Here is a 20,084-nt window from a genome sequence, read left to right as displayed (position 1 = left end):
AGATAGCAGGCTCTTCCATGGGGCTGGGGGTGGTGGTCAGTCTCGGCCCACGGTGCACCACGCAGCTGGAGGCGGGGCAGGGTCATCCTCCGTGTTTGACAGCAGGGAAAGCATCTTCCTCTTTAGAAGTATATTGAAAAGACAGCTCGTGTACCAAAGTGTCTAGAAAAGAGGGGCGTCCTTTACAAGAGGAGGGGACAAGATAGCAGGCTCTTCCATGGGGCTGGGGGTGGTGGTCAGTCTCGGCCCACGGTGCACCACGCAGCTGGAGGGAGAGAGGTTGGGGGAAACGGCTCCGGGTGCTGACCCAGGCAGTGGCACGGCTCCCGCACCCGCTGCCGGCAGATCCATCTGCTGCCCCATCCTCTGCGGCAGACGCACGATGCCCGTGCCACTCAGCCCTGCATCTGGTGCTGACAGCCAGGGGGACCACAGGGACAGTCAGAAGCAGAGTCAGGCTGTGGCGCCCGGGGTGGTCACCCAGGTGGCACACAGTATAGCCTGGCCCTGAAGGCAGGTGGGGACCTACAGAGGGGTCTTGGGGAGCTGCTAAGAGGGGATGAGTGTTCTGGTCTCTCTCCCTGTCCCTCTCCAGCTCTCTGCAGACCCAGCCTTGGTGGCTGGAACTCACATCCGGACCGTGACTCTGGGTGAGGAGGGAACACGTGGTCCCTACAGGACAGCAACGAGGGCCCCAGCACCAGAGCGGCCCTCTACCTGGCACAGAGATGCGGGACAGGACCTCCGGCTGGCTCAGCGTGTCCACCTTCACGTGCCGGAAAGCCTTGCACACGGAGCTCTGCAGGTGCCTGCAGCCGGCGCATGGTCAGTCATGGGGTGAGGAGAGGAGGGAGTGGGCGGGGAGCCCTCGCAGCACACAGCAGGGAATGTGACTCAGACCCCTGGGGGCCGCCCTCTCTGGGGGAGGACAGCTCTGGCGGGGAGCTGTGACCGCCGTTCACCCAGGGGGCAGGGAGGGACAACACAGGTGTGGAGAACGCTGGAGCCCCACGAGTGAGCCAGGAGTGCACACTTCCTTCGGGCTTCGGGCCCTGGGGGCATCCCTCTCTGCACTGGGGGCACTGTGTGTGTGCCGGGGAGGCTAGGACCACCCACATCTGTGCCTGTGCTGCCAGGACCAGGTGGCATGTGGCACTCCAGAAACCTCAGGGCTGCTGCTGGCAAGTCTTGGCTCCATGCAGGCAGGGCAGCCAATGCCCAGATATCCTCCAAGCAAGGACAGCTCCAGAGGGACAGAGGCCCCCACCTGTGTGGGGGCTTGGCTGGTGGTAAGGCCCTGAGACTGAGCAGCGGGTCACATCAGAGTTGTGCGTCCTGGGCACTGCAAGATGCCCTATAGGGCACCAGCGGAGACACGGGGGGAACCTGGAGGGCTTCCTAGAGAGGGCACGAGGAGCGGGCCCTGGAGAGCGGAGAGGGACAGGGGCCGTGGAGCGCGTGGAGTGGTTTTCACACCCTTATGTGTGGCAGGTGGCAGAGCGTAGGAGGGGTGGCCCTGCTCAACCCTGCTCCTGCAGCCCCAGGGCTCGCAGTGGGGTGAAGGGCAGAGGCTGGCCCTGGGCCTGTGCCGGCAGCAGCATCCTGCCATCGCCACTACAGAGATCCCCGCTCAAGGATTGAGGCGCACCCACCTCTTCCACTCCTCTTCTGTCTCCCAGAACTCGTAGATGACGAAAGTGCAGCCGTCGGCCAGCCTCACTGCAGCGATGCTGCAGGGAGAGGAGGGGCTGGGGTGCGCTGTGACCACCCATGCGGCTGCACGGGCAGCTCCCACTCCCGTGATGCTGAGGCTGCCAGGGGCACAGCCCCTGCTCTGTCCTTGTCCCCAGAGGTCCTAGCTCCCTCCCCTCTCTCAGACCCTGGGCAGCAGGGCACGTGAGCCTGGGTAGGTGAGCGCCGGCTGTGACGTCCACGCGGGGTGGCATCGTGGGCTCTGTACTGGGCTCGTGCTCCCTGCTGGTGACAGTGAGCCCGGGCCCTCTGCCAGGTGCCACTCTGGTCCCCCAGCGCCAGGCACAGGTTATCGCCAGCTCCTGGGATGTCGGTGTGGTCACCGTGGCGGGATGTAGCATCATAGTGACAGCATGTGCTCAGCTGATGCTCTAAAGCCCTCTGAAAACAGATGTCTGTGGCAGAGGTGCGTTGCAGGAACGACATGCACGCATCACAACGCACCAGTGTGGGTCCCTTCTCTGTGGGTCCCATCCTCGCAGCGGGGCTAGGAGTGGCAGGGTGCACAGAAACAGCGAAAGAAGGGAGCAAAAAAATGACACGAGCGTGCCAAGAGCTCAGAGTGTGGCGGCTGTGGCAGGCTGCGTCACCCTTCGCACAGGGGGTGGCTGGGAGCAAATCTGCAGAGGTGGACGCTTGCCTGGCACACACAAGGCCCCAGGTCCAAGCCCTAGCACCATAGAATCAAGGGAGCCAGCTGCTGCGCTGTGTTTCCCTCGCAGGCCACATCCTCTCCAGACTGCTGTGCCTCTTCTACCCACGCCTCCCCACTACCGTAGAGCCCATCTGTCGCCAACACCCCATCCTTCAGAGGGTGGCTATGCGGCTCCGCCTGGGGCACCCTGGTGCACCCCAGCCCATCTTCATGTGGCAGGGCAGGAGAACGTGGCTCCTCCCAGTCTGACCTGGCCATGCTGCATGGCAGGACCCGTCTTAGTGCCACCTTGGTGCTCCTGTCCTCCACACTGGGCCACACCACTACTTTCTCGCTCCCAAACATGCCCAAGCTGCCGCCGGGATCTGGACGCCTGTTCTTAGCAGCACCTGCGAGCCCTGGGCAGGAGCCCCTGCCGCCACCACGGGCTGTCTTTTCCTGCCAGCAATAAAAGTTCTGCAACAGCCTTGTGCTTGCCCGTTTGCCAGCATAGGTCCTAGGACTAGAGGGTAAATGCACAGGTGAGAAGGGGGAAACTGAGGCCAAGGGCCAGAACAGGCTCCAGAGCTGGGCAAGCCTGGGCTCAGGTCCCTGGCAGCAAGGGCACAGAGCTGGTGTCACCATTGACCCTTGGAGGCCGCAGTGGCAGGCCAGCGGGGAGGGGCTGCACGAGCAGGTGATGGGCAGGGTGGTGGCCACCCTGTGTGTCCCTCGTTTACTAGGGTGCCAGAGGCCAGGCCCAGTGCTTCGTGGCGCTGGTGGCCCTCACACTCATTCCATTTGTGCTCCCCTGCAGGAGGACTGGAGCCCACCCCCCTCCCGCCCCTTCGGCGCAGCGGCTCACGCACTGGAAGCAGGGCCCAGCTCCGGCGGTGCTCCGCAGGTACTGACGCAGGGAGCCCAGGAACTCGCCCAGCTGTTCGGGGCACACGGCCATCTCCTGCCGGACCAGCTGCAGGTGCTGCAGACCGAACGCAGGAGCGTGGGCACCGGGACTTGGCCGGCCCCACTGCCAGTGCCTCCCCTCCCCTTGTGGGGTGTCAGGACGACTGGGTCGGTATCAGATCTGTGCCTGCCTGTCACCCTGCACCCTCACCTGAGTGCTGGCTGAGTGGGAACAGACTTGCAGCAACCAAGTGTGCACGCCCACCGCGCTTGGGCAGGAGTCAAGGAGGCTGCAAGGCCTGGGTCCTGGGCCCCGGAATCTGCATGCTGAGGACTCACCCAAATGGATTTGGCACAAAGCTCGGGTGGAGCTAGCTCCAGGGGGAGGAGCTACGTCTTGGCTCTAACAGGGACGGAAAGTGGCGCTGCAAGAGCCTCACCATGTTGGTGCCTTCATCGTCGTCGGAGAGGCGCTGCTGCAGGTCAAACCAGAGGGTCTGAAATGACAGCGTGGAGCCCTGCCTGGAATGGGGGCCGGCTCTGCCCCCTGGACCAGGGCTCCCAGGGCTGTGCTGACTCAGACGGGGCCGTGGGAGCCCATGCTGGGAAACAGCAGAAGAGCCCCCGTGCTCGGGGCAGTGAGGCGGCTCCAGTCTAGGACACTGCGTGGTTTTCTGGTGTGTGGGGAGGATGGTACTGGGGCTCGAACTTCGGGCCTTCCCAAGGAGCTGCATCCCCAGCACTTTGTGAGACAGGGTCTTGATAAATTACCCAGGTGGGACTTGCACTTGCGATCTTCCTGCTTCAACCTCCCAAGTGTGCACCCCACACCCACCTGGATGCGGGTTTGGCCGCAACCGCTGATCAGAGCCCCGAGGTTCCTCACTCCTGACACGCTGCCAGCCCTCACCTGACCCCCCCACATCTAACAGTGTGAGCTGGGTGCTGTGGACTGGGGCCGTCCCAGGCCCTGACCCAGAGGGTTACGAATGCACCTTCTCCGTCACTGCATCTGGTGCCCAGTATGGGTCCTGCTCCAGCCGCCATTTTACCGCGAACAGCACTGGGCTTAGCTCACAAAAGCAGGAAAAGGCCAGGACCCGGTGTGAACTGGCCCTCTCTCCACCGGGCACACAAATCACGGCTTTCCGTCCTCGAACTGGGGCATCCAACAGCACCGGCTCTGTCCCTGCGCAGCCTCAGGGTGACAGGCTGTTGGGTTTGCTTGGAGCGAGTGCCTACACCTACGTGTGAGGTGGATCTGTTGTCAAGGGAAACAGCGGCCAGTGCCGGCCGGTGTGACCCATACAGTCCCCACCCATGACTCAGTGTTTGCTCAAGGAGCCGTGCACAGCCGCTCTGAGCTGGCTCCGAGAACTACTATAACTTCTCCGGAGGGAACCTTTCTAAGCAGTGAAGGCGTGCCCAGCAGGGTCAAGTCTGCCCCCATCGCTTTCCAACCATGCACATAGCTTCAAGAGGACTGGGTGGCAACTGGCTTCTCTGAGAGGATTGAGGGGACCGGGTGGCACCCGCATCTGCCACCCCAGCCAGCGCACCTCCATCCTGTTAGGCTGGGCCAGGAGGTGGCTCAGGCTGGCCTTTAGAGCATGGACCAGGAGCCAGACCCTGATTAGCCTATGCTCAAGTGCAGAGCCAATCAGAAACCAGGAGGAGGGCCCCGCCCTGTCTCCAGGAGCCCAGGTGCTCTGTGGTTACCAGCCTGCATGGTTGTTAGGGCGACCAGGGCTCTAAAAATAAGCTTCAAAGAGCCTCCCTCTGGAGGCCCCTGCTGAGTTGTTATGACAACCGGGCCACAGGGTCCCACAGAGCTGCTCCCACCCAGGCAGCGGGTTGGGAGTGGGAGCTCCCACTTTGGCCTCAGCCCTGCAGCCAGCCTCCTCCCTCCGACTTCCTGCCATCAGCCGCTGGCCTCTGCCCTTCTGAATCTCAGAACTAATCCTCACCTCCATCAAAGCACTAGAACCCACTGCAGAAGATGAAAACGATGAGCAAATAAAGAACAGAGGAAATGTCACCTCAACCCTTGGCTGCTATACCTGTTAGGCACCGCCCCTTGTATGCCTGCAGAAACCACCTATGTGCGTGAATTCTGGTAACAGAACATCTAATAATAACTGCTAATGTTAAATGCTAACTAGGACAGAAGGTTCTGTGGAAGTCACTAAGACGTCGTCTTCACCCTAACAACACCCCTGAGGGGTGCCATCGGCCTGAACTATCATCAGAGGTGGAATATGAGGCTCAGAGGGGGTGCGTCACCGGCCCACGGCCACACCATCCAGAAACTCAAATGCCCATTCTGACAGTCCCATCCATCCGCAAGCCTAAAGCAAAATGCTTTCCTTCTTGCTCCAAATGGTCACAAACCCTTCCCTGAAAACATGGCTCTGTGAAGGCTGTGCTGGTTGCCACCGGCTGTGGACGCACCGTAGTGCGTGGCACGGACTTCCTCCGCTGGCCAGGCCGTGTCACCCTGGGGCGCCCTCCCCAGGGTGCTGCTTCTTGTCCTGCAGGCTCAGGCCTCCCTGCTGCGTGGAAGTGACGTCCCCTTGCGGCAGGGACTCATGCTGCTGGCCACGCTCTGCTCCTGTAGCCGCTGTCCATTCACTGTCCACCCCCATGCCACCTGGGTGATGCCTCCCATGGCTCTGACTGTGTGCACGTGCGGGGGAGGCAACATGGCTTACCTTGGTCTCCAGCCTCCCGATCAGCTCTGCCAGCCGGCTGATCTGGGCGTCCAGACTCTCCTCCTTCGTGTCTCCCAGGACTGGGAAAGAGAACCAGAGACCCTGATGTCAGGCAGGGCCAGGACTAGGGGGCGCAGAGCACGCAGCCCCCGGGCGCGGTCCCATCTAAGCACCCCCAGGCGGTGCTACTGCTCCTTCTCACCAGGCAGAAGGCTCTTCCCCTGTTCCACGGCCGCAAGCTTGGGGCTGGGGGCGTAGGGAGGGGCAGAGCTTCCATACCAGCTCTCCACGGTGCCATGGTCGGGTTTGCCATGGTCCTGCCTGTGGTAGGTGAGGGAAACACAGTCAACAAGGGAAGACGTAGGGCCAGGACCATTCTTAGCAGCATCCTCAGGCGTTGTTCAAGCCCCAGCTCTGGGCTGAGCCATGCTCAGAACCTACCCTGGGGAGCCTGACCCCCGGAATGGGCCAGATGTGGCCTGTGTCTGACAGGGGAGGAAACAGCCCAAGGAGCAGGTGGCTTGGTCCAGGCCACGAGTCGGCTCAGGCAGAGCTGAGGCTGGCACTCGGGCCCTGTACCCCGGGGATGCAGTTCTGAGGCAGAGCCAGCCACCCATGCGCCTGGACTGTGCACAGCCTCCCTGGGCACATGCTGAACCCAGGCACGGAGACACCCAGTCTGCTGCTCCTCTGCCTCACGAGGAGCCCATGTGGCATTCGGAGCCCTCTGGTATGGGAAGCCTGGGTTTGCACCAGCACGACCGCCCCCCCCAAAAGAGCCCTGTGAGACTGAGTGGGGCTAACAGCACCAGCCCCCTCTCCTGTCCCCTGTGCACAGTGACAGCCAGGCACAGTGACTCAGAGAGGCTCCCACTCTGCTCACCGAGCCCCGCGCGGGACACACAGCAGGAACACACAGTCAGGTAATGACGAACGGACCCTCACTGCAGAGGGCACTGGAAACCCCACTGCAGCTACCAGATGGGCGGGACACGCTCGTGTGCACACACATCCCCTAGTATTTGCTGGGATTTGTCTCCTGTGAACCTCAAAAACCTGGTGAGGCTCTCTCCCATGTCCACGGGGTCAGCTTGGCCCCAAGGGAGGCAAAATCTGGCAGCATCTTTGAGGCACCCATCATGGCTTCTCTACAGGCCAACAGCAAACTGTGTCCTGCAGACCGTGAAGGGTGGAGTGGGAGGCCCTGCAGGTGGCAGGGCTCAAACCAGTGGCTTGAGCCTGAACACAGCGGCCTGGGACACAGGACAGCTTAAGGGCACCCAAAACTGTCGGGATCTGGGGTAGCGTGGGGTGGGGTGTGCACGGAAGGGCCCTCCCGTGGTGACACACCATCCCTCCAACGTGTGCCGAGTCAGGCCCCACCCAGGGGCTGGCAGCTGTGACCCTGATGTGACAGAGCGGCACTGTGCAGGAAGGAGGCTGCAGCAGGACAGGAGGGGCAAGGTTTATATCACAACAGCAACAAAACAGAGAAAATCTAAGTGTGGCTTCCAGAGCAGCGGCTCTTAACTCTGGGGGGACTGTCAGGGTCAACTTGGCCCATGCTGTGGGAACAGGGTCACCAAGTGGCCTCCAGTCACACCTGCCTGGGACCAGCTCCACACCAGACACGTCGAACTCGGTGCCACAGCAGGCCAGCATCCTGGGCCTCTCTGCTCAGCCACACATGGCTGTGTGCAGAGAAACTGCAGGTCACAGTGTCCCTGTGAGGGACCCCAGGTGCTTTCCTGTGCCAGGCACCCGGGCATGAGCGAGACTCATGCAAGGCTGGGTAACCTGTGGGCAGTCACCTGCTCTGTACCTCTGTCAGCCCCTCTCCCTGGAAAGTCTCAGTGGGATCCTGTCCCATCTTTCACGCCCCTCAGACTTCTGGCCCTGTACAGCTGCAGGGCTGTGTGGGCACCAGGCGAGAATGGCTCCAATCTCTAAGGCTGTGTGACACACTTGCTGTCCTGTTAGTGTGGTGTCCACCATTTGTGAAACTCACTTCTGGTTTTAAAAAGTGGGGCAGACAGTGGAACCGTTCTGCATAATCAGGGAGCGGGACAGGGACAGGGTAAGACTGACCAAGCCCGGAAATGGCACCTTAGCTGTGTGTATTAGAGCTAAGGTGGAGGCAGAGGGAGGTGCGGTGACCTGCCCCAGGTGGCCAGCTCCCAGCAGAGCCCAGGGCCCCACAGACACACCGGATCTGGCTGGTCTGCTCCTCGATGGCCTCCACGGCACTCTCCACGGAACTGAGCAGCGACTGGATCTGATTGGCCGTCTCCTTCAGGAGGAAGCGGGTGACGAACCGGTCCACGTTGCTTCCGCCCTCGTAGACCTGCGAAGGGAAAGGAAGGGCACTGAGGGGACAGGGCTGGCTTGGGGTGCTGGCTTCGGTCTGTGAGGATGGTGCTCCCTGCCTCTTGCATCTTGGAGGCTGCAAAATAGGGCCATGAACCCAGAGACCAGGAGCTGAACCCAGGCTTTGCCGGCTCCTCGGCCTCGAGCACGCCAGGCACTCCTCTAGCGCGTGCGCTGTCCTTGGTCCTCACAGTAGGAACGGGGCTGCTGCGGTGAGGACCCAAGGGCAAAATGTATGTATCGGATGCTCACCACCGTGCCAGCCACAGAGCAAGTATTCAGTAAACAACGGCTGCTGTAATAAAGACGCTGGTGCTGGTGCTGGTGCTGGTGGTAGCTTTTTTTGTTTTGTTTTATTGGAAGAATGGAGATAGAGCATTAGGGAAGGGAAGAAGTCACAACCTCTGCTGTTTCCTTTCTCCTACACAGAGAATTCTTTGGGCTCCTGGGTCTTTGTGCTGCTACTCAAAGAAAGAAAAGAAATGCAGCCGAGCAGGTGAACCAGGCTTCCAAAGAAAGTGCCTGAGGCTCTGTCCTCAGGAGGAGGGAGACCCAGCACGTGTCACAGGGAGGGGGCTCCGGGAAAGACCCTCAAAGAGGCTTTCCTACGAGACTGCTGTGTGGCGTAAGATGGAATTTCTGCCTTTGTCCCAAGCTTCCAGCACTGGCTTTACAGCAGAGGAGGGCAGACTCTGGCTACTCCGGGCCACTTAAGGAATGAGCCGAAGATGAGAAAGAACAGCCCTGCTGTGCTGGGGGTTGGGGGGAGATCCTGGTCTCAAACCACTATTCCCTGGCCTCCTCCACCCGGACCTTGCTTCTCCAAGCCGCCCGCCCCCGCACCTTGGACTCCTGCCCAGTCCCCAGCAATGACACAGAAAACAGGGCTCTCTCAAGGAAAGCAAATTAAACCATCCATCACTCTGACTGGGAATTAATTAGCAGTAACTGCAAACTGGGAAACAGGACCCGGAGACAGAGGAATGAGGGGTGGGAGCAGGGCCTGAGGGAGGTACGCAGGAGACATCCCTCCCAATGCCGAGCCAGGGACACCGGAAGCCACCACGCTGGACACACGACCTTGGCCCAAAGCGGCAGCCTGATGGATTGCAGGGTTTGATTTTTCCTTCAGGGTCGACAGCTGAAAGCTGATCAATGGAGCCTGCACAGAAATGAACACAATGACAGAACTTGGAAAAGAAAAAGGCTGCCAGAAGGGACGGAGCGGGGAGAGGAGCTGGGTGTTCGAAAGCACACAGGGGTGCAGGGAGCGCCCGAGGACGGTGGGGGACCAAGAGGGGGCTGGTTTGACAAGTTCTGAGGAAGGCGCCTTTCTCAAAGGAGTAGAAATGAAGATTTAACAGGCGTTCCCTCTGCCCCGAGCCCTGCTCTGCCGATTCCACAGGGAAGGAACAGATCTAATTCAGCATCCAGCAGACAAGTTACTGTCTGCAGGGCAACGGGGAGAGACTCAGAAGTCTGCAGAGCTCTAACATTTACCGGGTAAGCAGGCGTTCTGCAAAGAATGCTGAGGAATCTCCCCTCAACCATCTAAACCGCAACTGCACAGAGAACATCCTGGAATAGGAAAGTTGTGACTATATGTACTCTCATTACACACAACGGTTACAGCGGTCCAGAAGTAAGAAACATTAATTACTAATAGTTTAATTTCTCTGACACTGGGTTAAATCAATACGCTATGGAAAAAATAACCCCAAATCTCAAACCTTCCTTTATTCCAAAATGGAACAGAAAGTGTTATTAGCTAAGGGTAAAAGCAAGATTATGAATATTCACAATGGTGTATAAAAAGTCACTAGTAAAATGAAAATGATCATTTTTGCCCTCTGTCACAATCCGCATAGCAGTGACCATCAAGAGGAAAAATGCAAACAACAGGAAGACAGAAAACAGGAAGAATGTCAAATCAGGGCACCAGTCAGAGCGGATGGAAACGCGTAAGAAAGGAGGCGCCCGGGTCTCCCAGGAGAGGCAGCTCCCGAGCCGGTGACACGCGAGCCACCGGGCCCCTCTGCCAGAGCAGCACACGGGGTTTCGAAGGGAAGCATGTGCCAGGGATGGATGAGCGAGTCTGGTCAGATGAACAGGACCCATACGGATCACCCCTGAGCCAGAGCTGAGAAGGCCAAGTGCTACACAAGACAGGGACACGCGGCGAGGCGTCATGCAAGCGCACGGTGTTTCTGTGTCCTCGTGGTCCAGGACAGGATGTGCTGCTGGACGGACAGGCCCAGCTGCTGCAGAGAGCAGCCCTGCTGCATGCAAGAACCTTACACTGTTCCAGTTCTTCCCAATTCGGACACTCTACTCGTAAACAGAGCAAAATGTGAAATCTGTAGGATACTAGTTATAGGATTGGTCACAGCAGTAAAGATGTGGCACTAGCCAATGTGCCCAACAAATGAGGGGGAATAAGCGAGCTCAGTATTCAAAACGATGCTTTTCAACAGTGTTGGGAACACGGGGAAATTGTTTACGTATTATTAAGCCTTCTTTGCTTGGGAGATAATTTTAAAAAAAGATGTGGAAAATTTGTAACAATGCAGTAATGCTCCATTACAGAAATGCCCGCCACTTTGGCGGAATGCAACTTACCGTTCCTTCTGGCTAGTGATCAGTTTGGAATTTATTCATAAATTTCTAAATTTGTAGCTGCCTATACGCATACAAATATAGCTGTGTGCCTTCTCCGAACTCTGAGCCAGCTGTAACATCTCACTGGTTCAAAACCTTTGCCGTGTACCTTTCAATATTTGTAGGAGAGTCGTTCTTTTACTTCTGTATTATGTATTTTTAAAAACTGTCTTTCAGCTGCATGTGGTAGTACACACCTATAATACCACTACTCTGGGAGGCTGAGGCAGGAGAATACCAAGTTCAAGGTCAGCCTGGGAACTCAGCAATTTAGCAAGACCCTACCTATCTCAAAATAAAAATAGGCCAAGGATATATCTCAGTGCAAAGGCACTAGGTTCAAAAGCCCAGTATCACCAAAATAATAATTATAATAGTAGTAATGATGTAAGCAACCCCTCCATAACACCTCTTATCAGCGTGTATTTAATAGCAAAGAATAACTATTTTCAAATTTTATATTCTGCAAGCACAACCTTTATCTTCCCTGAAATTCATGGAGAGTTATAAAAACAAGGGCCAGCTTGGGCCATGACGATGACGATACTGCAGTACACTGTAAGACAGGGAGAGAGCTTACTGGTCATACTGTCGTATCACAACGTAGGGAAAGGAGTGAATGAGGGCATAGCAAACTATCCTGAGAGCAAAAGCGCCACCCAGCCAACCCTCCGGCAGCTGTGAAAATTTCATTCAAGCGGAACTTTTTTAAACTTCAAACTTTTTTATCAGAAGGAAGACCAGCTCACAGCATTCCACTTCACACACGGAAAAGGACGGCCATAGCACTGAGGCAAGGGGATGACGCCACGGGGCAGAAACGTCAGAAACTAGAAAAAGCACCCTGAAGTTTCAAGAAAAGTGTCAGGACCAATTGTCAAAAACAGCCAATTAGAAGCCAGGCATGGTGGCACACGCCTGTAATCCCAGCACTCGGGAGGCTGAGGCAGGAGGATCACTGTGAGTTCGAGGCCAGCCTGGGCTACATAGCGAGTTCCAGGTCAGTCTCAACTACATAGCGAGACCCTGTTTCAAAAAACCAAACAAACAGAAAACTAAAGGATTATTATTTAGAACTATGCCAAAATGGACACAGAAAGTTTAAACAAATGAACTAAATCTAGAGCTGGCCTTAAAATATTTATTAAAGTCATCCCCTGAAGCTGGGCATGGTGGCGCATGTCTGTAATCCCAGCATTCAGAAGGCTGAGGCAGGAGGGTTGCTGTGAGTTCGAGATCAGCCTGGGCTACATAGTGAGTTCTAGGTCAGTCTCAATTACATAGTGAGACCCTGTCTCAAAAAACCAAAAACCAACCAACCAATCAAACAGAAAACAGTAAAGTCGTCCCCTGGCCTGCTTGACCTGGAGTCCTGGGCCAATTCCATTTTGAGAAGAAAAGCGATTCTCTAACGAGGAAGCCGAATCACACCAGGAAGGATGCAAACCAGCGCCCCATCTCCATCCCTGGGAGACACGACGCACTCTGTGACAAGGACAGTTCTAGCTGATAAAAGAATAATGTTCCCCTGAGACTTTATCACAGGCAGCCACGGCCTGTTCAATATGAGACTCTAAAAATAGAACTCACCCCATCAATAGCTTCAGCGAAATCATCTGATGGCTTATAAAAACCAAAAAGGCATTAAAAAAAAATGCACCACCACCTCCCGAGACAAAATTTTAACAAAGAGAAGGCAAACATATTTCTGTAACAGGCTGGAGCGCGTCTAAAATAAGCGCTGGTATTAATACTGCAATGGGTGCAGAAATGCCAGGGAGCGGCGCATTCGGGAGCAGAAGCACAATAGGGACCCCGGCGTGGAATCAATGTGGAAACGGGGGCCACACGCAACCCTGGAGGGTGCGCAGGGGTTAGAGACACAAGGAGAAGCTGGCCTGGTAACAACGGGCGGCTGTCACCCCCGAGTCACAAGAGCAAAGAGGTCAACTGGAGTCAGACACACAGAAGCACTTGCAACACACCAGGGAGCTGCCTTTCTGCAAACAAGGCCAGCCAGGGAATTATGCAGCCAAAGAGGCCCTGATCACCTCTTCGAGGGCCTCCTGGCACCACCAGCCACACACACAGCCTGGCCTCTCAGGCCCTGGGCCGCACACGGGGACACCAAGACCCCCTCCCGGGGACAGCGAGGTCCCACTCCAGGATGTCACTGGCCGAAGGCACCGGCAACGTGGGACAGGGCCCCTGCTCCACAGCCACGGCGCAGGACTTGAAAGGGACAGCAGCAGGGGCTCAGGACCTGGCCACATTCAGATTTGTGGTCAGTCTCCGATCCACGCAGATGCGCAAAGAATGTACGGAGTTGGTCTTAAACCAGCAGCCTAATGATGCAAGCCAGCCAGGCCCGTTTCCAGAGCTGCAAAATGGGGAGGTGACCCAGGGCCCAGAGAAAGCCCCTGGCTCCACCATGAGCTCCCCATTCTTCTGGGCAGCCGGGAGGGAGGGGGCTGGAGACGCTGGATAGGGACAGTGGAGAGGGACTCCAGGCCACTTCAGGTTTACTCTGGGTCTCAAGCTCCAAACCAGATCCGACCCAACAAGGCCAGTCACTAAGCTGTACCACACGCGTCACAGTTCATCTCGGCGCCCACAAGGTACCCCAAGCAAGGCCCAGGGCTGGCACCGCTCACCAAAGACCCAGGCAGCAAGAGGCAAGGACGCCTAGAAAAATGTGGAACCAAACCAGAGCTCTGGCTCCGGGCCCTCGGGGTGCCACCTGCCCCCACTGACCTTCTTGGTGTAGCCCATAGCCTTCAGGACAGAGTGGTTCAAGGTCTCTAGGGAGGCCAACACGTCTTCGTAGTCCCCCATGTGGTCCACAAAGTAATCTGGGGGAGGGGAAGCAAAGGGCAGGGGTCACAGGGGTTGCAGGAATCCTGCCCTCCCAGCGATCCTGCTTGTGCCCACTTAGGGCCCCACCCTGCCTCCCCCATGCCCCATCGTGGCGGCTGCGTAGCCAGGCACGTACCGCACAACTCCTTGGTGTCCACGTGGCTGCAGAGAGAGGCGTCAGAGTGGCGGGCCCGTCCCTGTGAGCCCCCTTACAGGAGAGGAGACAACAGGGCCCTCTCCCGCTTCCCCGGACCTGCCCAGTTCTGTTGGAGTCCGCAGACCACACCAGAATAGTGGAGCCCGGCGGGGAGGCTCCTGGACAGCGGCGGCTGTGGCTGTGGTGGGTTCCCAGGGATCTCAGCTGCCCGCTGTCCCACCCTGGCCTTAGCAAACCCGTAGATGGCAACTCTGGTGTGAACCTCTGGCCCAGGCTGCCAGTGACCCAGGTCCCTTGCAAACTGGCTTGGGGACTGCTCCTTCTCTGGGCCACATCTAGTTTTCTTAGGGGGCCCTCAAATCCTCCAGGATGCCCCAAGCCGCACCCCAGCTCTGTCCTTATCCTGAGTGGGCCCTCTTCCCTGCTGGCCAGGTGGAGCAGCTCGGCTGCCTGCTGGGTGGGGACCCCCATGAAAAGAACTGGGTGGAGTTGGGATGGGGTTGCAGCTTGATATAAAACGGGCCTGGGGGGCTCAAGGCCACAGCCAAGGCTTGACCAGAGGAAGCACGACGCCCCAAGTCAGGGCTGGGGTCTGAAGCGGAGGCAGCCAGCAGGACGGTCACTCAGCACTGTGCAAAGCTGAGGGTGTCCCCGCCTGGCCACGCCGCGGTGCCGCTCTGTCCACTCCCTGCGTACTGGGCAGGGAGACCAATGGACCTGACTCTGCAGCAGTGAGCTGGGGCGGCGCTCAGGCCCCTGCAGGGACTGAAAGCGGAGGCCCCGACCCATGCGGCAGACCCACTTGGTGTTGTCCAAGTCGATGGTGTGGAACAGGCCCTCCAGCTCCTTCTCGTCGAGGACACCATCTGCGAAGAACAGCTGGAACTCCTCCAGGGACAGCTTCCCGTCATCTGCGGGGCACAGGGAGGCGGCTGGCGGCTGGAGATAAGCAGTCCACCGGCAGCTCTGATCGGCAGATAAGCTCCAGCTGGGATAACCCCTGCCAGCCAATCCAGCCTCACAGACGAACACCACTGCGTTTCATTCTCTCTCGCAGTACTGGGGACTGAAACCAGAGCCTGCACACTCAGCCCCAAGCCATTTTATTTTGGGACAGAGTCTTGCTAAATCACTAAGGTGCCCACACTAGGCTCGGACTTGTGACCCTCCTGCCTCAGCCTTGCAGAGTACTGGGATTACGTGCACCACCACACCCAGTCCGTACCCCATTTCAGATCATCCCTACCTCTCAGCCCATTCCCAAGTTAACCTCTCCACTGATGCATTCACTCAGGTATTTCACAAGCAGGTGACTCCCCAAGCCAACAGGTGCTACCGGAGCTTGCTGGTGGGCGCTCGCTGCACACCAGATATCTTACAGTCATTCAACACACACAGAGTACCTGCTCCCAGCCAGGAATGCTCTCGTTTACTCTGGAGACCACCAGGGTACGCGGTTTAAAGCAGGCCAGCTTCAGTAACTGGCCTAAAGGAACCCCACAGGTGAGACAGGCCCAAGCCGGTGGGTGTGGGACGGGTGCACACTCTGCTTCCCGAGGGACTTGCAGGGAATCACCCCCAACCCAGCCCGAGTCCCGTGGAGCCCCCTCTGTGCTGGGCCCAGCACCACCTCGCGGGTCGGAGTCAGACAGGACCGCCAAGCCAGGCGGCTAAAGGTCACAGTGACGCAGGAGCCACCACCCTGGGCTGCTGACTTCGGCCAGCTCCCGGGTCTCCGCCTGCCCTCGGCACCACACGCTCCCCTCCAGGGCCCCTTCGCACACCACGGGCAGCACCGTCACTCCACCTCACGAGGGGTCACCGAACCAACTCCCAAGGTTACAGTGTGAGCCCCGTCGCTCCAGCCACTTGGGGCAGGACCCTGCGGCGAGGCCTCTGGCTCCCCTCCCTCCGTGGAAAGGGACAGCTGGGGTCGGTCCCACGTGGGGGTGGGCGGCCAAGCCTGGGCTCAGCAGGTGTGTGCTGCGGCTGCTCCCCAGGCCTGGCCCCTGCACAGCGGGGCCTCCCCGCAGGCCCGGGCTCCCTCCACCTCCTCCTGTCTGTCCTGGCACCTGGGTCCCCTGTGCACCCCAGGAGAACAGGCAGACAAAGGCGCGCAGGCCCAGAGCACAAAGCCCTTTAGCTGACATTTACCTTTCACGCCGGCCATGGGGCTAATGAACCCCTAGAGCTAATGAGGGACAAACATCTCCGCCCAGGCCTGAGTCCAATTATCGGAGCCAAGCGGGCAGCACTCCCACCTCCACCCAGATCCCGGCAGAGCCTTCCCAGGTTCTTCTGCTAACAAGCATGCACAGCTGATTCATGATTCGGGGACCTTTCAAATGCTGAGAGCCCGGCAGCTATGGGGGTGGCCCCTGCCCCTCTGCCAGCTGCTGTGCCGGTTTCTGGGGTCCACGTGGGCTGCCGGGCAAGGCCCTCGCTGTAGCTTCCTCTGGCCCAGGGCTACCTCGGCCAAGCCCCCGCCAGGCCAGCCTGATCCTTGCCCCTTTAATCCCCGAGGCCTCTGTCCTCCTGTGGGCACTTCGTGGGCGTGTGTGTATCTGCAGCCACGCGGGCACCTGGGTGCACACCTGTTCTCACACCTACTTGCAGTTTTGTGAACTGTCCACTCCCACACCATATTTTAACCTTGGTGACCGCTCAGCATCTGCTGCTACTGCTGTCCCCTAAAGGTGACCACCTGCCCGCTGCTGGCCTGGCTTTTTCCCCCTGGGCAAAGCAGAGGGCCTGTGCCTGGAGAAGGGCCACGCCTGCCCTGGTGTGCACAGGTGCTCCGGGGCGGAGCCAGACTGCAGACAGCTGCGCCCCTCCAAGGCCCCACGCCCCCAGGCTCACAGTCACGAGCTCCTCTCGGACAGCCCGGGACACAGGTGCTGACGCTAACTATCTACAGACGGAGGCTGAGATCACTGCGTAAGGGGCTGCGCTGGGATGTGAACCCAGGCAGCGGGGCTCCAGGTGAACCCAGCACGGTCCCTGTGAGGGCCAGAGGAGGAAGCCTGCCTCACCTCCCAGAGGCCTAGGGCCCCCCAACTCCTGCTGGTAGCAGGATGTCAGGCCCACGTTAACCTCAGTGACAACCACCCACAGACATGAGGGGCAGCAGGCCCCAGGAGGAGGAGCGGGCCCGGCCTCCGTGGGGGCTGCGGAAATGAAGTGGGGGTGCCTGCAGCTGCGCTCAGGGGGTGGGAGGAGCCTGGCAGGGCTGAGGTAGCCAGAGAGGCCATCACCCATGTGTGCCCAAGGGGACAGGCGCCACCCACGCAATGCTGCAGAAGTCAGAGGCCCCGCGGCAGGGCACAGAGGCGCCACGGTCAGCCACTGAGATGACAGCTGACAGACACAGCAGCCAGATCTGGAATCAGCCACAGGGAGGTGGCATCGAAGCGGGACAACGCCAATCCCTCCTCTCACTTCGCCTTTGCACCACAGACTCACTGCTGGTGGCCCTTCAGCCCAGGCCCCAAGGATGGGGTCAGGGAGGGCCCTGCACTGAGTCCAGCACAGATGTGTACCTGCCCCTCCCACCAACTGGAACCCCTGGAGACGGGTGATGGGAGCCCATGGCAGTCAGCTGGGCAGGTGTTAACACCCCAGTTTACAGATGGAGAAACTGAGGCCTACAGAGGAACCGTGCTTTGGCTGAAGTCCGCAGGGATGCACTGAACCCAGAAATAACTGTTGAGCATGGTGTGTCACTGTCTGCTTTCATCCCTCCTTGTGAGGTGGGAACCAGCCTTCCGGGGGGCTGCAGTCTTCCCAAAGACCAGAGGACTGGAGGTGCCATAAGTCCTGGGGCCACCACCACGCGCTGCTCACTGCTTGGAGGACCGAGGGATAGGGGGATGCGGCGGGGGTCTTGGAGGCAGCCTGGACTTTGCTCCTCGGCCGGCCACCCTCGGGCAGGTCACCCACGTTCTTCGGGGTCACCAGGAGGGGCCAGGACAGGGCTGCATCAGGTCTGCATGCTAGGTGTGCGCTAGTCTAGGAAGGGCCTGCAGTGAGGCAGCCTGCACCCCTGAGCAGTCCCTAGCACCAGAAGTACCCCAAGTGCTCCGTGCCAGCCAGGCCCCAGTTCCCGGAATCCTCCAGGGCGTCCTGCTAAGTGGGGACTGTTAAGAAGGAGAAACTGAGGAACAAGGTCTTCTGTCCCGAGTCTTGTCCTTGTCACCTTCCCTGACCCCTGTCCCTGAAGCCTCAGGACAGGGTGCAGTCCCCACTCAGAGGAATGCGGAGGTAACTCACCGTTTTTGTCTGCACGTCGGAAAATCTGCAGGGAGAAAAAGGAGTCAGGCCTGAGTAGGAGGGGCAGGCGCCCCCCAGCGGCTTCCGCCCGCACCGAGCCCTTTACCCCAGGCCCAGCTGGGAAGGCTGCGCTAGCTTCTGGAGACCCTAGCTGGGGCGGCGGAGGGAGGGCTGGGCAGGGCCCCCTACTGCTCTTCGGAAGCGGCCGCCCCCGCTCCCTCTGCACTGCCTGCCTGCCCACGCACGGCGGACGCACGCGCGCTGCGTGCACACACACCCACACAACCCTGCAGAGCCCACCCGCTCCGCGGGAGCACACCCGGGAGCAGCATCCCTAGGGGATGTGGGGAGAACCCTTTACCCTCAGGGGTCTCCCAGGGGCTGACTCCATCTGAAGGAAGCCTCCTGGGCTTGGCCAGCCTCCGGCAAGGCAGGCCGAGGGGCAACTCTTTCCTGGTGGCAGGAGTCTCCCGCCCAGGCTGAGCCAGTGGTCCCTTGGGGCTCATAACACTCCCCCTGCGCCATGTCCCAGTGCAGTCCCAGCCAGCCGGGGCATCTGCAGTTAAAGCCACAGCAGGTGTCCACGCCCAGGCTGAGGTGTTGGGCCAGGGCACCTGCTTCTCCTGGAGTCTGTGGCACAAGCAGCATGTCGGGCCCAACCTGGACCCAGAGTCAGGACTTGCGTCTTAGTCTGCTCTCCGGAGACTGATTCACGCCCACCACAAGGTCTGAAGAGGACCCCAGGACATAGGGCAGCCCCAGCCCAGTGGAACTGGCTTATTTTAGACAGAGGGAAATTGAGGCCCAAGCTTCCCAGCGGTTCCTGGCCACCGGGGAGGTGTCCCAGGATCGGGGCCCTGCAGGACCCCCCCTCCCACCTCCATACCCTCCCTGCACCCTCCAAGCAAGGACCAGGCATCTGCCTCTGTTACAGGCCCTGGGTTGTCAGGGGAGTAGGGCTGGGGAGAATACACCACCATCACCTCTGGACGGGACCCCAGCTAGGTGTCCTCAGACCCCACCCGGGCCACAGCCGCAGGTGCCTCGCACCCCATTTCAGAGGTGAGGAAATGGGGTCTTCAGGCCCTGGGAGTCTCAGCCAGAGGGAGGCAGCAGGAGGCGCTGGGCAGGCTGTGTCCTGGGAGGGCGCAGCTCTGAGTCCTGATGTGTCTGTGCGCACACGTGTGTGCACGCATGTGTCTATGTGTGTACGCAGGTGTGGGCCCGAGGCAAGAGCCCCTCCCCACCCCGTCCAGCCCACCCACGGGTTCCTGCCTGAGAAAGGGAAGGGAACAGAGTCAGGAACCCCTCCCCTGCAGACGTTCCGTCCACTCAGAAACAACCCAAGCTGGCACCCCCAAGATCCTGTCTGTCTACGACCCGACCCCGAGTTTCCTCCTCTGCTCAGCTGCCCTACCCCCACGTGGGGGAGTGGGCTTTCCCGGGGTGGGCGGCTGGGAACCCGGTCATGTTAGGGGGAGGGGCGAGCCTGGGGTCCATGAGGAGAAAGTGGGCGGTTGGGAAGGGAACGACAGGAGGGCGGGGGGCTTCCGAGCCCGGTGCGGTCCTTGGGGAGAGGAGTCAGGAAGCCAAGAGGCGGGGCGGAGGCGCCACTTCCAAAGTGGGGAGCAGAGGGTCTCTGGGGATGAGAACAGGGCTAGGGGATCCGAAGTAAGGGAACGAGGAGCGGCGGCGCAGGGAGCTGCTGAGGGGAGCGGAAAAGTGTCGCTGGGCTGGGATCCGGATGGAGAGCTGGGGCGCAAAGAGCAGGGGG

General features: G+C 59.4%; 1 protein-coding gene across 3 annotated transcripts; it reads right to left on the bottom strand.

Moving 5' to 3' along the window:
* Positions 1-66: 66 nt before the first annotated feature.
* Positions 67-18,716, bottom strand: Necab2 (N-terminal EF-hand calcium binding protein 2). 3 transcript variants are annotated; one of them, XM_010618355.2, is made up of 13 exons: positions 18,672-18,716; positions 18,311-18,335; positions 14,844-14,952; positions 14,021-14,046; positions 13,783-13,880; positions 8,211-8,347; positions 6,206-6,324; positions 6,004-6,083; positions 3,733-3,789; positions 3,256-3,368; positions 1,653-1,730; positions 718-809; positions 67-265 (listed from the first exon to the last, which is right to left on the bottom strand). In XM_010618355.2, exons 1-13 carry the CDS (start codon positions 18,699-18,701, stop codon positions 237-239), a joined length of 993 nt encoding a protein of 330 aa, XP_010616657.1. In that variant the 5' UTR covers positions 18,702-18,716; the 3' UTR covers positions 67-236. The 3 variants fall into 3 exon arrangements, with proteins under 3 accessions (XP_010616657.1, XP_010616658.1, XP_019062213.1); XM_010618356.3 differs by lacking the exons at positions 18,311-18,335; positions 18,672-18,716 and adding an exon at positions 16,196-18,281; XM_019206668.2 differs by lacking the exons at positions 14,021-14,046; positions 18,311-18,335; positions 18,672-18,716 and having other exon boundaries at positions 14,844-18,281.
* Positions 18,717-20,084: the final 1,368 nt, after the last annotated feature.

This window comes from Fukomys damarensis, unplaced genomic scaffold, assembly GCF_012274545.1.
Source record: "Fukomys damarensis isolate Sample0158 unplaced genomic scaffold, DMR_v1.0_HiC HiC_scaffold_32, whole genome shotgun sequence".
Taxonomy (NCBI): Eukaryota; Metazoa; Chordata; class Mammalia; order Rodentia; family Bathyergidae; genus Fukomys; species Fukomys damarensis.
The sequence above is the reverse complement of the archived record's forward strand: the minus strand, read 5'-3'. Positions and strand labels throughout refer to the sequence as shown.